We start from the raw sequence: 12,099 nt of genomic DNA, 5'->3' as shown, positions 1-12,099 counted from the left end.
TGTCTTTGAGCACCTCACTTTCTCTGTTGCTTGCTTTCCTGAATGAGTCTGTGTGCCTCTTTTGAAGCGTCCTGAGATTCCTTTCTGTGGTGTAAGTCAAGAACCCACCAGGGCTGAGTTGAGTTTTCCTTCTCTCTTCTGGGGGACCTCCTTGGACCCCTGTCCAGTGACAGGCAGACACTTCACTGTGTGTAGCAGAGTGTCCAAGTGGTCATGGAGAGGGGGAGCCCACTGGATGCAGTTCACTGTGGGTTAGGGTTGACTTCCCTTGCTCAGGGCCTCCAAGCCTGGCTTCTCTCTTAGCTGGGGACTAGCAGCAGCCCCAGCATCTCCTGGAGCCTCATTTCTTCCTCTGCCGAACGGGACTGGCCATGCTTCCCTCCCATGGCCTGGCTGGTAGCATGCGCCCGCCCAGGAAGGGCTGCTGTGGCTTCCCCAGGTGCTCTGGGAAGGGCCCTGGGACATTGTGCCAGGGGTACAATAAGCAGGAGGTGAAGGTGTGGGCTTGGGAGGCAAAGGCCTCTGCTGGGTGCCTGAGGGCCGAGGGGGTAGGAGGGGCAAAAAGAAGGGTCCCTGAGGGTACACAGGGAGAGGGTAGTAACAAGGAGGTGGGGAGGGGCAGAAGTCAGTCAGGAAAAGAGTGGAAACTAAAGTCCTTGGTGACGACCCTCGAGAGGCTGTGGGATTGCTCAGTCAGGACATAACTTGAAGTCACAAACCCAGGTCTGCCTCCCAGGCCCCTCAGGGGTGGGCTAGCCTGTGTCCAGAGGTTCCTGTGGCTGGACTGTTTCCTCAAGCTGCAGGTGCCTGTGCCTGGCATGGCCATGGAGCTGGTGAGTGCCAGCTGGAGACATGCTTCCAGTTCAGCGGCAAACAGGGGTTCCCTCGGGCCTGGTGGACCTGGCGACCTGGCGTGGGGCCTCCTGATTCATTTTCCTTCCTTGGTTCCTGTTTGCGAATTCCCTGGTCTGCCTTGGGGCCACCGGCACCTTCCTGGTAACTGTTATCTGATAAAGAGAGGACACTCCTACGCCAGTTCCCTAACAGGCAGGAGGACACTGCCTATCGGCCACAACCCTGTTCTGGTCCAGTCTGTCCTCTATCCCAGAGGAGGGCAACGACTACAGCTGGCCTGGAAGGGCTGACGGAAAGGTCCCTGAAGAGACAAGAGACAGCGCCTTAAAAACGTAACAAGCAACGACTGGGGGGAGAGGACGGCGCGAGGAAGGGCAGGAGGGGCCTGGGACATGCTTCTTATTGGAGCACCCAAGTGGACAGATCTGGGGACTTGGGCAGGACCCACAAGAGGAATGAGACCAACCCAGTACTGAGTTGTAGGAGCCCTAGGGAGATGGCTCAGTATGTTAGCCAGTCCTCTCTCTCTTTCTCTACCTTTATAAAGACTCGTATTTAATATACTAAGTGTCTTTTGAGGAGGAGGCAGACCCTGAAGCTGGGGTCCAGATCAAGGTCCCCACTGTGGCTTGGGTGCCATGCTGTCCTACCTGTTAGGCCATGAGCTCAGGGCGGGGGGCAGAGGAAGGGAGAGGGGCTCTCTGTTGTCGCCCAGATCCTGCACACACAGGTGCCTGATGTATGCATGCATGCCTGACTGAGTGACCCCAGACCTCTTTGTGTCTCAGGATCCTCATCTGTAAAACAACAGCACCCACCTCATAGAGCTATTGGGAGGGTCACACCAATTCCTTCACCTATTTATTCAGTAAACAGCAGGTGCCTCCTGTGTTCCAGGCGCTGCTCTGCAGGCCTGGGAATACAGCACTGAGCACGCACAGCCCTGTTCCCATGGAGCTGCCTCCAGTGGGGGTTAAGTGAGGGGATGCAGGTGACAGGTGTATGTCCTGAGCTCAGCTGGGAGCAGCTGCTTGGATGGGCAGGTCATGCACAAGTCCAAGTCCAGCAGCTCAGGGCCAGCCCCAGTGGGGCCTGTGGAAGAGGGTGCGTGGGGACCATGATGCTGTGGTTTAGATAAGTGTCACCAAAGGCCCATGTGTTAGAAGCTTGTCCTGCAGTATGGTGCAATTGGGAGCTATAAGAGGTAGGACCTGGGGGGCCTTCCGGTTGTTTGGTGCATGCCTTTGAAGGGGATTCTGGGACCCCACCCCCTTCTTTTCCTTGTGTGTCTCTTTTGTAACCAGTCATAAGGTGAGTGGCCTTCTTCCAGCATGAAGAGCTTTCTTGCCACATACCCAAAAGCAACAGGGCCACTCAACCATGTACAGAAACCTTCAAAAGTGTGAATGTGAGCCAGAAGAAACCTTTTGTCTTTACGAGTTGACTGTTTCAGGTATTTGTTATGGTAACAGAAAGCTGACTCACACACCTGATGTGACCATTCATGCCACCCAGTATTCCTATGTGGCTTTTCCTCTTCCTGGTCCTCAGGTTTTCACTTGTAAAATGGACATATGAAGGAACCCATCCCTCAGTTCCATAATGAAGTGATCCTAAGATGGAGAGGTCTGTTTTCTTACTAGCAATCCCAGAGGGCTGAGGTATGGGTTTAGAGAGAGAAGTGGGCAACATCCTTTTAGGGGCTGGCTAAAGTCCCCTCTTGACTTTAAGGCCAGTTCTTGGCCTCCACACCACACACAGACTCTCCACAATTGGCCCCCAACTTTGACCCATCTCTGGATTGCGAGAGCAATTCCTAGCAGCAAGGGACTCCATAACTGAGGACACCCTAGAGTGAGCTGGGCACCAAGACCGCCAGGCCTTCACCTCCAGGGGAGTGAGGAGAGCATGCAGAGCTTCCCCGGCCATGGAACTGTGCAGAGGGGCTTGGCAGGGTGCAGCGGGGCCTGGGAGCTCAGCAAGTGGGCCTCACCACCCTCACCTTGAGGAGGCACTTCTGTTTGGAGCAAGGGCCAGAGAGTTCTCCAGGGTGTCAAGCAGATGTCTACAATCTCAGTTGAGACTTAGACGTTGATTTTTGCCTGAGGGTGGGCAGCAAAACCGACCTCAGCTCTCAACCCATGTGCCCAGGGCTCTGCCTCCAATTTTCTAAGTGACCTTGGGCAAAACCTCAGTTTCCCTACCATGAAAGGAGATGACAGGTACCTTCAGTGCCGGTCAAGCACTTGCTCCTGGAGCCCTGGTTGTGGGTGGGGAGTGCTCAGGTTCACAGCCCACAGGCCCAACAGCAGAACCCAGCTGGGAGAGGCGGGGTCCGCAGGCTTTGAAGCTGGAGGGGGCCACATCCTGAAATGGCTAAAGGACGAAAACCCAGCCTCTCTCCTCCTAAGGACAAGGACAGGAGACAGTGATTTGGATGTCATCACTCACCTACCAAACTGCACCAACTTGCCCCAACACCCTAGAATCAGAATCCCTTGCGCTGGCCAAGGGGAATGGACACTCCCCAGTGGTAGCAAACAGTCTGGACTGTCCGCCAGTGGTGGATGGTGGCTCAGGTGTGGGACCCACATCCTTCCCTTTGATCCAAGTTTGTCTGCTTCTAAATCCAGAGGGAGGATGGAGATGTGACCAGAGCTCAGGGCGCGGAGCTCACATGCCTCAGAGCCCTGCATGGGACGCTGCCAGCGTCCAGCAGAGGGGACTTCTCGTCCCTGGCACAGCCAGCGCTCTGAAGCCATTTAAAATGATGGTGTCTGATGAAGCTCCCAGACTGCCATCAACGCCCCTTAGAGGGCCATGAACCGTGTTAGTGGGGTAGGTTAGGATTTTAAGTAAAATAACCTTAGAGAGAGGCTTCCCAGGCAGGGCCAGTGTCGGGTGAACTGCAGTGTGTGTTTGTGTATGTGTTTGAGGACACTGTGTCCTGTGTGAATGGTGTCCCAGAGGGGGAGGAGAGGCGGCTGGAAGAAAGGCCAAGGGACAGGCCAGGGGACACCGGCCAGAGGTTTCTGGTATGCCAGTGTCAGAGATGGAAGCCGAGACAGCCCAGACACCGGTGCAGGTGGCTCTGGACCTCTGACACCCCTGCTGAGCACTCCCTGTTCCTGGGGGTGGGGGGCCCTACACCTCAGGGACAGAGGACTGGCCCAAACCCCAGGCTTGTTACCACTCACTGTCCAGGAGGGGTCTTTGCACCCCATTTCCCACTCAGCTTGGGAAAGCTGTAGTGCCACCTCAGAGCCCCTCTGCAGATAGATCACCCCCAGTGCACACTGGTGACAGCCCATGGACAACTGTACCCTGGTCCCCAGGCTGGCTGTGCCAGGCAGTCACCTCACCCTGTCTGCTGCTCTGTGGGAGGCCAGGCTCTAGGGGTGCCTCTCAGGCCTAATGCCCTCCTGGCTGAGCTGGCAGAGCGTGGGCAGCCCCTAGCTGTGCTGGAGGTTTCTATACAAAGTCTCTGGAACCTTCTCCAGGCCCCGCCTCCACCTTTGGGTTCCTGGTTCGCACTCGCACACAGGGCCCCAGTCCTGGCCACCTCCTCCCAAGCAGGGTGGGGTCTCCTACATGGAGAGCCTGCTTCAAGCTGAAGGGTCTGTGCACGTGGAGCTGCTGCTTTCAGAAGAGAGGGTGGCAAGCAAGGTCCAGCAAAGGGTCCTACCTCGATCAGGGACACCTGGGGTGACCATGCTGTTGATGACATGGACATGTCTCCTTGACCCGCCTGAGCCCACTGTGGAGCCTGTTCCCCAGAACACCATATCCTTCCTCTCTCCCTGGACTCTCCGGGCCCCCTGGGAGCTTCTTCTGCAGATCAGCGATGCAGCCACCAATGTGAGGGTATCAAAGCCCTGGGACAACACTCCACCTGTGGGGACAGAGCTCACCCAGGTGATGAGTCTCCAGAGAAGCTGAGGCTGGATGTCCACCCAGGACTTGTTACCCGGGGCCCCCACTGAGGCCCCTGCTCTGCCTCCTTCCATAGCCTGGCTCAGGCTGCCCAGAGTCATCAGCCACCGAGTTCTCATGTGCTGGCTGGACCACTTGAGCAGGCTGTCTTGACCTTCTGGACCTGAGCGTCCTCATGTGCAAATGGGGGCAACAGGCCCATCTTAAAGGGGACCTTTGCATGTGATCACACAAAGGCATGCAAGGTCAAAGTGCAGATTGTTCGCAGCTAAGAGGCAAACTGCAGGAAGAAGCAGGAGTTGGTGAGGTTGGGGAAGGGTGGAGAGCTGCCTGTCAGGCATTACACATGGACACAGGCAGAGACACCCAGGCACAGCCGTACCCAAGCATGTGCACACTCACAGACACACCCACACGTGGCACCCACACATGACCATACACGGGCACAGGAGGAAGACGCTGCGGTCACACCTCGGTCAGGTCTGGGAGCAGAGGACAAGTGAGGGGCGCGGGCCAGAGAGCAGCAGGGCCTGTGGGGGCCTGTCCCTGAGCCTGGAGCAGGAAGGCCCTGCCTGGGGGAGGTGGGCTTGGAGGCCTTCCAGAGGCCGGGCCAGCAGGCTGATGGGGCAGGAGCGGGGGCAGGGGAGAGAGCCAGCCAGGTCTCCAGGGTGCTCAGGGGTGCAGGTGGGAGACGGAGTGCTGGAGGGAAACAGCACCTTGGCGCCCAGGGGCCGGGGCTGCAGGCGCCATGCGTAGCCAGGGAGGTGTTTGGGGAGGGGCTGGATGCTGAGCCTGGAGTTTAGGGTGGGACAATGGGGGGGTTCAGAAACTGCTTTTGGTGGGAACTGAGGCCTGGGCCTGGGCGGAGACCCCGCGGAGCACATCAGGACCAGGCTGGCCAAGCTCCCAGGGAGGGAGGGCCCAGGAGCCTGTCTGCCACCCCCTGGCTCCAATTCCCGGGTGACCACTTCCCTCTGATAACATTCTCCTCTGGACAGCCTTCCTCAGAATGGGTCACGTGAGTCAGTCCCACTGGCTAATCACACAGATTAGCTCCGTGCTGACCTTTCACCTCCATCCAAGCAAAACAGCGCCCTCACCCTGTGGCCCAGGAGCCTCAGAGCAGGTGGGGCGGGCAGGGTCCTGCCTCCTGGGCAGCCTGGCAGGATAAATGGCGGCTGGGAGCAGGAGCACAGAGATGACCTGGGGACCATGCGGCTGCTCCTGCTGACCGTGGGGCTGAGCCTGCTCTCTGTGGCGCGAGCCCAGAAGTTTCTGCTGACTCCTGCCAGCTCACAGGAGGTGATAGCCCTGGGGAGGGCTGGGGTGGGACCTGGAGTCCCAGGTCAGGCCTCTGCACTGGTGCATTATGGGAATCCAGGTGTACCTTTGCAGTGCCCTGTCCTGTGTCCTTGGTGACCTCCTCCGGCACAGGAGGGGTGCTGGGGATAGCAGGGTGCCTTCCTGCCTTCTGTGAGGTCCCCCAGAGTCTGAGGGGCCGTGGGGTGAGGCCTCTCCAAACTGTCCATGGGCTGGGTCTTGCCAGCCCCGCTGCCCAGAGACTTACTTCCTCCCTTGTCAGCTTCTGGGCTTCCGAGAAGCTTCTGGTTCTGCAGCTAGGATTCCATTCAGTGTTTTGTCTCCCAGGGAAAGGCTCAGGGTGACCCTCTGTACCACCGTGGATCGCCCAGGAACTTCTGATTTTCAAAAATTCTGGTTTGTTTTATGACAAGACTTAGAGCCCTGGAGATGCCACACACCAGCCCAGGCCCACCTCTGATGGACAAAGGTGCCGGGTGGCTGCCTCCTTATCCTGGTGTCCTTGACCAGGGAGCTAAACTGAGTCCAAAACAGACCCTGGGGTCAAGGGTGGTGTCCAGGAATCCCTGCTCCCTTTAGCAAGGAGTCAGACCCCTGGGCCCATACGGCTGGCCCCCAGAGCCTCCCCATGGTTCCCTCAAGTCTTCCTGTCCCCTCTCAGCGACTGGACAGCTGCTGGTCATTCTGTCCGCACCCAGCTCCCTTCCATGCCCTTTCCACACCCAACCCCTGGTCTGGATCTTCTCTGCACCCCTGCAAAGGTCCCAGGGTCAGCCACTCCAGGCCTTCCCCTTGGCCCTGAGGCCCTGGGTAAAGGAGACTGATGAGGTCAAGGGCACGTGGGACCCAGAGCCAGAATGAGGCAGAAGCCAGTGCTGAGGCTGCTGGGGTCAAATGCTCAGGACCGGTCACTGTCAGGTGCCTGTCTCCCAAGTTCAGACTGACCGCCCTTGGTCTCTGGAGGACTTGGGTGAGTCAGTCCTCGGAGGAGCGGGTGCCAGCAAGGGAAGGAAGCAGAGACCAGTGCTGTGGTCTGGTCACCCTGCAGCAGTGACCGTGGTTATCAGAGTAGCCATGCTTAGTTGGTGCAGGATCAACATGTCCCCTGTGACTCTCCTGAGCTCTGTCCACTCTGTCCCTTGCCTTGTTCTCCTATCTCATCTCTCTAATAATGAAGTTCCACTAGTCCTTTAGGTGACTTTCTGGGCCCCTCTGGGTGGCCTGTGCATGGCCCCGGGTCAGAGGCCCTCCCAGGAGGTGTGTTGCCCTGGAGGGCCCCTGCCCCAGCCTGCCTGGCTCGCCTACTGCTGATGGAAGGGGATGCCCTGACCAGGCCTCCTCTGGCTCCTGGAGTCTCAGGCCTCAGCCTGCAGAGACCCCAAACCATCCCTCCTGCCTCTGCCCCCAGGTCAGCCCCACCTGGACCCCTTTCCCTGGCTGCCCTGCCCCTACAGCCTGCTCAGAGCTGGCTCCCCTCCCTCAGCTTCTGGGAGACTGGCACATCGTGCGCTGGGCAGGAGACTTGCCTATTCCCGAGGAGAAGAAGACCCACCCGCTGCCTCCCTTCAAGTTTGTCAGAAACAAACTCAACAAGCTGGAGTTCAGGATGAACCTCATGTGAGTGCCCTGCAGGTGGCCCCTTCATCTCCCCCTCCCCTGCCCCTAGTCCCTGATCTCAACTGGTCCCTCGAGTGGCAAAATAGCCCCCTCTTGGGTTATCTCGGGAACCTGCCAGGCGCCCTTGGTAACCAGGGCAACGACACTCATGGGGACTCTGAGCTGAGCACAGGACCCCACCTGCCCATGTGCTGGTGTGTCTCTGAGGTGCTCCTGTGACCCCAGCTCTCCAGCACAGCGTGACTTGCTCCTGGAGAAACCAGGTGTGGGCACGGAGCACTCTTCTGCCTCCGCCTCCTTCGGGATCTGCTCTGGGTTGTGCAGTCAGTAAGCAGCCAAGGCTCCAGGACCAGGACTCTCCTCTGGGAGATGCGTTTGGAAGAGCATTTGGGGACCCAGGGCAGGACCTGGCCTCCTTGGTGGGCAGAGGCCTGGGTCTGCGGGGCACCAGGCTGCCTGACCAGAGCGTGGGTTACGGCTCTGCAGCCTTCCAGGCTTCTCCCAGCTGTGCCACCTGGAGCACACGGGGGTGAGGGAGGTGGGGTCCTTGGCCATCCATGTCCTGGGGGCTGGGGCCTGCTGGGACCTCCTGGCCTCCTCCCTGGACTAGGATAGGAACCTTCAGATGACCTCAGAGATCCAGCCTGGACTGTGGGGTCTTGCTGGGGTCTGTGTTCCTTCTGGGAGCCTGATCCTGACCAGCTGCTGCCACCCAAAGAGACCTACTTGCTTATAGAAGGGACCTTCTGAAGCCATTCCAGGCACAATTGGAGGTCCAGACTCCAGGGGCTTGGGGACCTAAAGATGGGTCTCCTGGGGACTCTGGCCACAGAGTTGAAGAGCCCAGGCTGACTGTGGAGTGTTATGTGTCAGGAGGAGATGGGGGCTGGCCTCACCACTGGGAGCTCTGTGGGAGGCAGCAGGGAAGGAGGGGGCAGGCGTCCAGGGGGAGAACCGTGCTTGGCTCTGTGTTCCAGGAAACCCATTGGATGCATTCAGTTCCAAATGATCCTGGATGTAGCCTCCCAGGGCACCTTCCAAACTGGTAAGTGGCCAGATGTGCATTCTTTCTTTCAGTAGGGTCTGCAGAAGGACACCTGAAGGCCAAGTGGCTTGCGTTGCCCACAGGTTGGAGGCACACCATCTCTGTCCACTTCTTGCCAGGGAAGGATCACGCCATTGCCTACTTCAAGGGCAAGATACAGCAAACCTACCAGATGACGATGCTCATGGGTGCGCTCCAGCCTCTCGACCGTGTGGAGTTGGGTGTGAACCTCCAGGGTGCCGGCAGACAGGGTGCAATGCCTTCCTGTCCAGCTATCTGCAGTTCCCACCTGGGCAGCCATTTCTGGGACTCCTGGATACTCGGTGGGAGAGGAGTTTCTAGATTTTGGCCTCTCATCCTCAGCTCTTACATCACAAATCCGCATGCCCACGTCCGCTCCTGGGCCACCTGGCCCTGACCCCTTCCTTTCCTGCTCAGTCAGCTGTTGGTGTGGTCATGCTCTGACCCCAGGGGACCTGTTTGAAGGCCTACTTGTCCCCAGGGACATTGAGCAACATCTGGAGATGTGTTACCCTGATGACGGCTGAGCTGGGGTCCTGGCATCCTGGGGTGGAGGCTGGAGCCCTGCTCCCCACCTTGCTGTGCGAGGATGCCCCCACAGCAAGGACCCCTCCCTAGAGGTCAGCTGTGCCCAGGTGGAGACCCTGTCCCTGGCCACTAACCCTTGGAGCCATCTCCACCCTGAGACTCACAGCTCCCTGCAGCCTTTCTAGTCTCCGCCAGAGTTCTCCAGAGCTTGGCCCCCAGTATCCTTCTGACAGAGCCGCAGTGGGCCCTTCCTGCTCTTGCCCATCAGCCCCTGCCTGTCCTGCCTGTCCTGTGTGTGCTGCACCCACTGTCTGGTCTTCTCTGCCCACAGCTCCCTGGGAGGCTCTGGACCCATAAGGCCCCAGTGATGGCTATGTGGGAGCTCTGGCAGCAGCAGGGAGACATGGACAGGGAGGCCTGCCCACTGGGCCCACTCTGATCATAAGCATGGACCTCAGGGGCCCTTGGTGTTACCCTGCTGATGGCCGAGGCCCTTGGTGCTGCCCAGACCCTCCAGGTGCCCCCAGGTCACTTCTAGATTGAATTTCACATGTCACCCCATCTCCTGGTCCAGTGCAGGACATACCTCCGCACAAATAGGGTGCATGTGGGGTGTGGTTTTGGGCAGGACCTGAGCTGAGAATTGGAGAGGCTAAGAGCTCACAAATCGCTCTCTACTGAGAGTCCCAGAGTCCTAGGAACAGCTTCCTGGGGTGGAAGCTGGGGGGAGATGGGCAGGAAGGCAGTGTGCCCTGTCGGTGCTCAGTGCCCCTGTGTGAGGAGGGTGCCTGGACAGAACTCGGGGTGATGTGCACATTGCGAGTCTAGAGGTGCCCAGGGTGCAGCCTCTGAGACCAGGTCTGCAAGGAGAGGTTTGGGCCAGGGAGACTGGGCAGTGGGGGTGATGGGGGTCTGGAGGAGCTGAGGGCACACAGGGACAATCCTTAAGGATGGGCATCTTTGTGGGGCAGGGGTCTGATTCATGGAGACGGGTCATTGACAGGTAGGCCCCACCCCTTCCCTCCTTCTGCTCCCCCTGTGGTCACACTCAGGGCTGTTTCTCCTGGAGTGATTGGGGTTTGGAGGGACGGTGTCCCTGAGCCTAGGATGTGCCCATGCAGGGAACTCTTCATTGGTCCTCTGCTTGCCAGGGTTGGGGCAGTGGCACCTCTTTCCTGTGGAAACTTTGGAGACAGGGATCCCCTGGGGCCTCTGAGCTTTTCCAGGAGCTCAGAGGCATAAGTGTCTAGTCCCAAAGAAGATGCAGAAGTGGTTGTTGCCTGGAGACGTCCCCTGGCTGGCTCTTTCCCCAGAGGTTTGTGCTGGGAGATTCCATCCCAGTCCCTGGAGCCCCTGGCACAGTTGGCTTGAGTCCTCTCAGTGGCTGGAAGCCCCTGGGGGAGATGACAGTATCTAGACTGGAGAGATAAGCCCCACCAGGATCCCAAGCCCCCTCTCCTCATGCCCCAGTGGACGGGGCACCAGCTTCCATACCCACCTCCCTCCATCTGCCCTGCAGGCCGCACCCTGGAGGAAGACCCAGAGGCTCTGAGCATCTTTGAGAAGTTTGTGAAAGACAAAGGGCTGACCAAGATCACCGCCCCTCCCCACCTTGGTAACCAGGGCCCTCCTTTCTCCTCCCTTCACCTGTGATCTCCGTCACCAGCGGCTGGGCCTTTGGGTCTCCTTCCTCCTATTAGATGGTGACCACCTGTTCCCATCCCTTGTGTTTTTCTGGGTCTGCAGAAGCCTGTAAGTTGCCCAGAGAGTCCTAGAGCAGGAGGGGGCTGCAGAGCACCCGGGAGGATGGAGCTGAGAACCCTGGCCACCCTTTCCCTCCCACAAGCAACTCCCTGTGGCAAGAAAGAGCAGGGCCCAGCCCACGCCGCCTCACATCTCATCCTAATAAAGCTGGACAATGGCCCCTGGCCACATGGGAAACCCCAGAGCTTGGTCAGCGTGATGAAATGAGGCTGGTGCGCCTGCTGGTGGCAGTTATCCACCTAAGGACTCTGTTCTCCCACAGAGACAGGGAGACAGTCCTCTGCCCCCTGACGGTCACATTTCAAAGGAAAGGTTTTCAGGCCCCTGGGAGAGACCCTTTGGGTCTGAGTTAGTGACCAGTCACAGCTGCAAGCCCTTTTCAGTAAATGCTCTAAGAAAGGAGGCCAGGGGTTAGCCAGAGAAAAGAGCGAATTCTCCTGGCAGCAGGAGGCTCTCAGGCAGGCACCTGAGCAGGGCTGGGGTCCCCAGGGCTGAGGCCTCATGCTGCTAGGATCCTTGCCACAGTGAGGTCGTACCGTGCAGAGTTTGTAGGGAGTTGTCGAGAGTTCTGGGGTTGTCATCGCACACATGTTGATTCAGCCTGATTCGACACTGTGGGTGTCATACCCTAGAACCCATTCCTACCCCCGGCCTCAGCAGCAGGAGGCCACAAATGAACAGTCTGATCTCAGGCAAGGCAGGAGATTTCAGGGGCATCCATGGGGGATCAAGACATTCTGCGTAAGGTTTTTGTTTTTGTTTTTCCCTGTGACCAAAATGCCTAATGAGAACAATTTAGAGGAGGAGAAGTTTATTTGGGGCTCATAGTTTCAGAAGTCTCAGTCCATAGATGGCTGACTCCATTGGGTCCAAGGTGAGGCAGCACATCATGGGGGAGGGCCCTGTGGAGGAAGGCTGCTCAGCTCATGCAGCCAGGGAGCAAGAGAGAGCAAGTCAGGGACAGAAGCAAAATATGACTTCCGAGGTCCCCCTGTGACCTACCTCCTCCAGTCATG

At 58.4% G+C, this 12,099-nt stretch overlaps 1 protein-coding gene across 2 annotated transcripts; it reads left to right on the top strand.

The window, feature by feature from the left end:
* Nucleotides 1-5,956: 5,956 nt before the first annotated feature.
* On the top strand, nucleotides 5,957-11,265 carry LOC124107476 (lipocalin-1-like). 2 transcript variants are annotated; one of them, XM_046465553.1, is made up of 6 exons: nucleotides 5,957-6,090; nucleotides 7,592-7,725; nucleotides 8,703-8,770; nucleotides 8,854-8,958; nucleotides 10,839-10,934; nucleotides 11,066-11,265. In XM_046465553.1, the coding sequence occupies exons 1-6, from the start codon at nucleotides 6,001-6,003 to the stop codon at nucleotides 11,092-11,094; spliced, it is 522 nt and encodes a 173-aa protein (XP_046321509.1). In that variant the 5' UTR covers nucleotides 5,957-6,000; the 3' UTR covers nucleotides 11,095-11,265. The 2 variants fall into 2 exon arrangements, with proteins under 2 accessions (XP_046321509.1, XP_046321508.1); XM_046465552.1 differs by having other exon boundaries at nucleotides 10,839-11,265.
* The last annotated feature ends 834 nt before the right edge of the window (nucleotides 11,266-12,099 follow it).

The sequence above is a fragment of the Marmota monax genome, unplaced genomic scaffold (genome assembly GCF_021218885.2).
Source record: "Marmota monax isolate L192 unplaced genomic scaffold, Marmota_monax_Labrador192_F-V1.1 WCK01_AAM20220418_F8-fsc00167, whole genome shotgun sequence".
NCBI classification, from domain to species: Eukaryota; Metazoa; Chordata; class Mammalia; order Rodentia; family Sciuridae; genus Marmota; species Marmota monax.
This window is presented reverse-complemented; position numbering and strand designations above follow the sequence as displayed.

What these genes read in the sequence shown, in the direction of transcription:
- LOC124107476 (XM_046465552.1), top strand. Translation starts at nt 6,001, where the DNA reads ATGCGGCTGCTCCTGCTGACCGTGGGGCTGAGCCTGCTCTCTGTGGCG. An exon ending in CTCCTGCCAGCTCACAGGAG is followed by an intron (nt 6,091 to 7,591) that starts GTGATAGCCCTG and finishes CCCCTCCCTCAG; the next exon opens with CTTCTGGGAGACTGGCACAT. An exon ending in CCAGGGCACCTTCCAAACTG is followed by an intron (nt 8,771 to 8,853) that starts GTAAGTGGCCAG and finishes CGTTGCCCACAG; the next exon opens with GTTGGAGGCACACCATCTCT.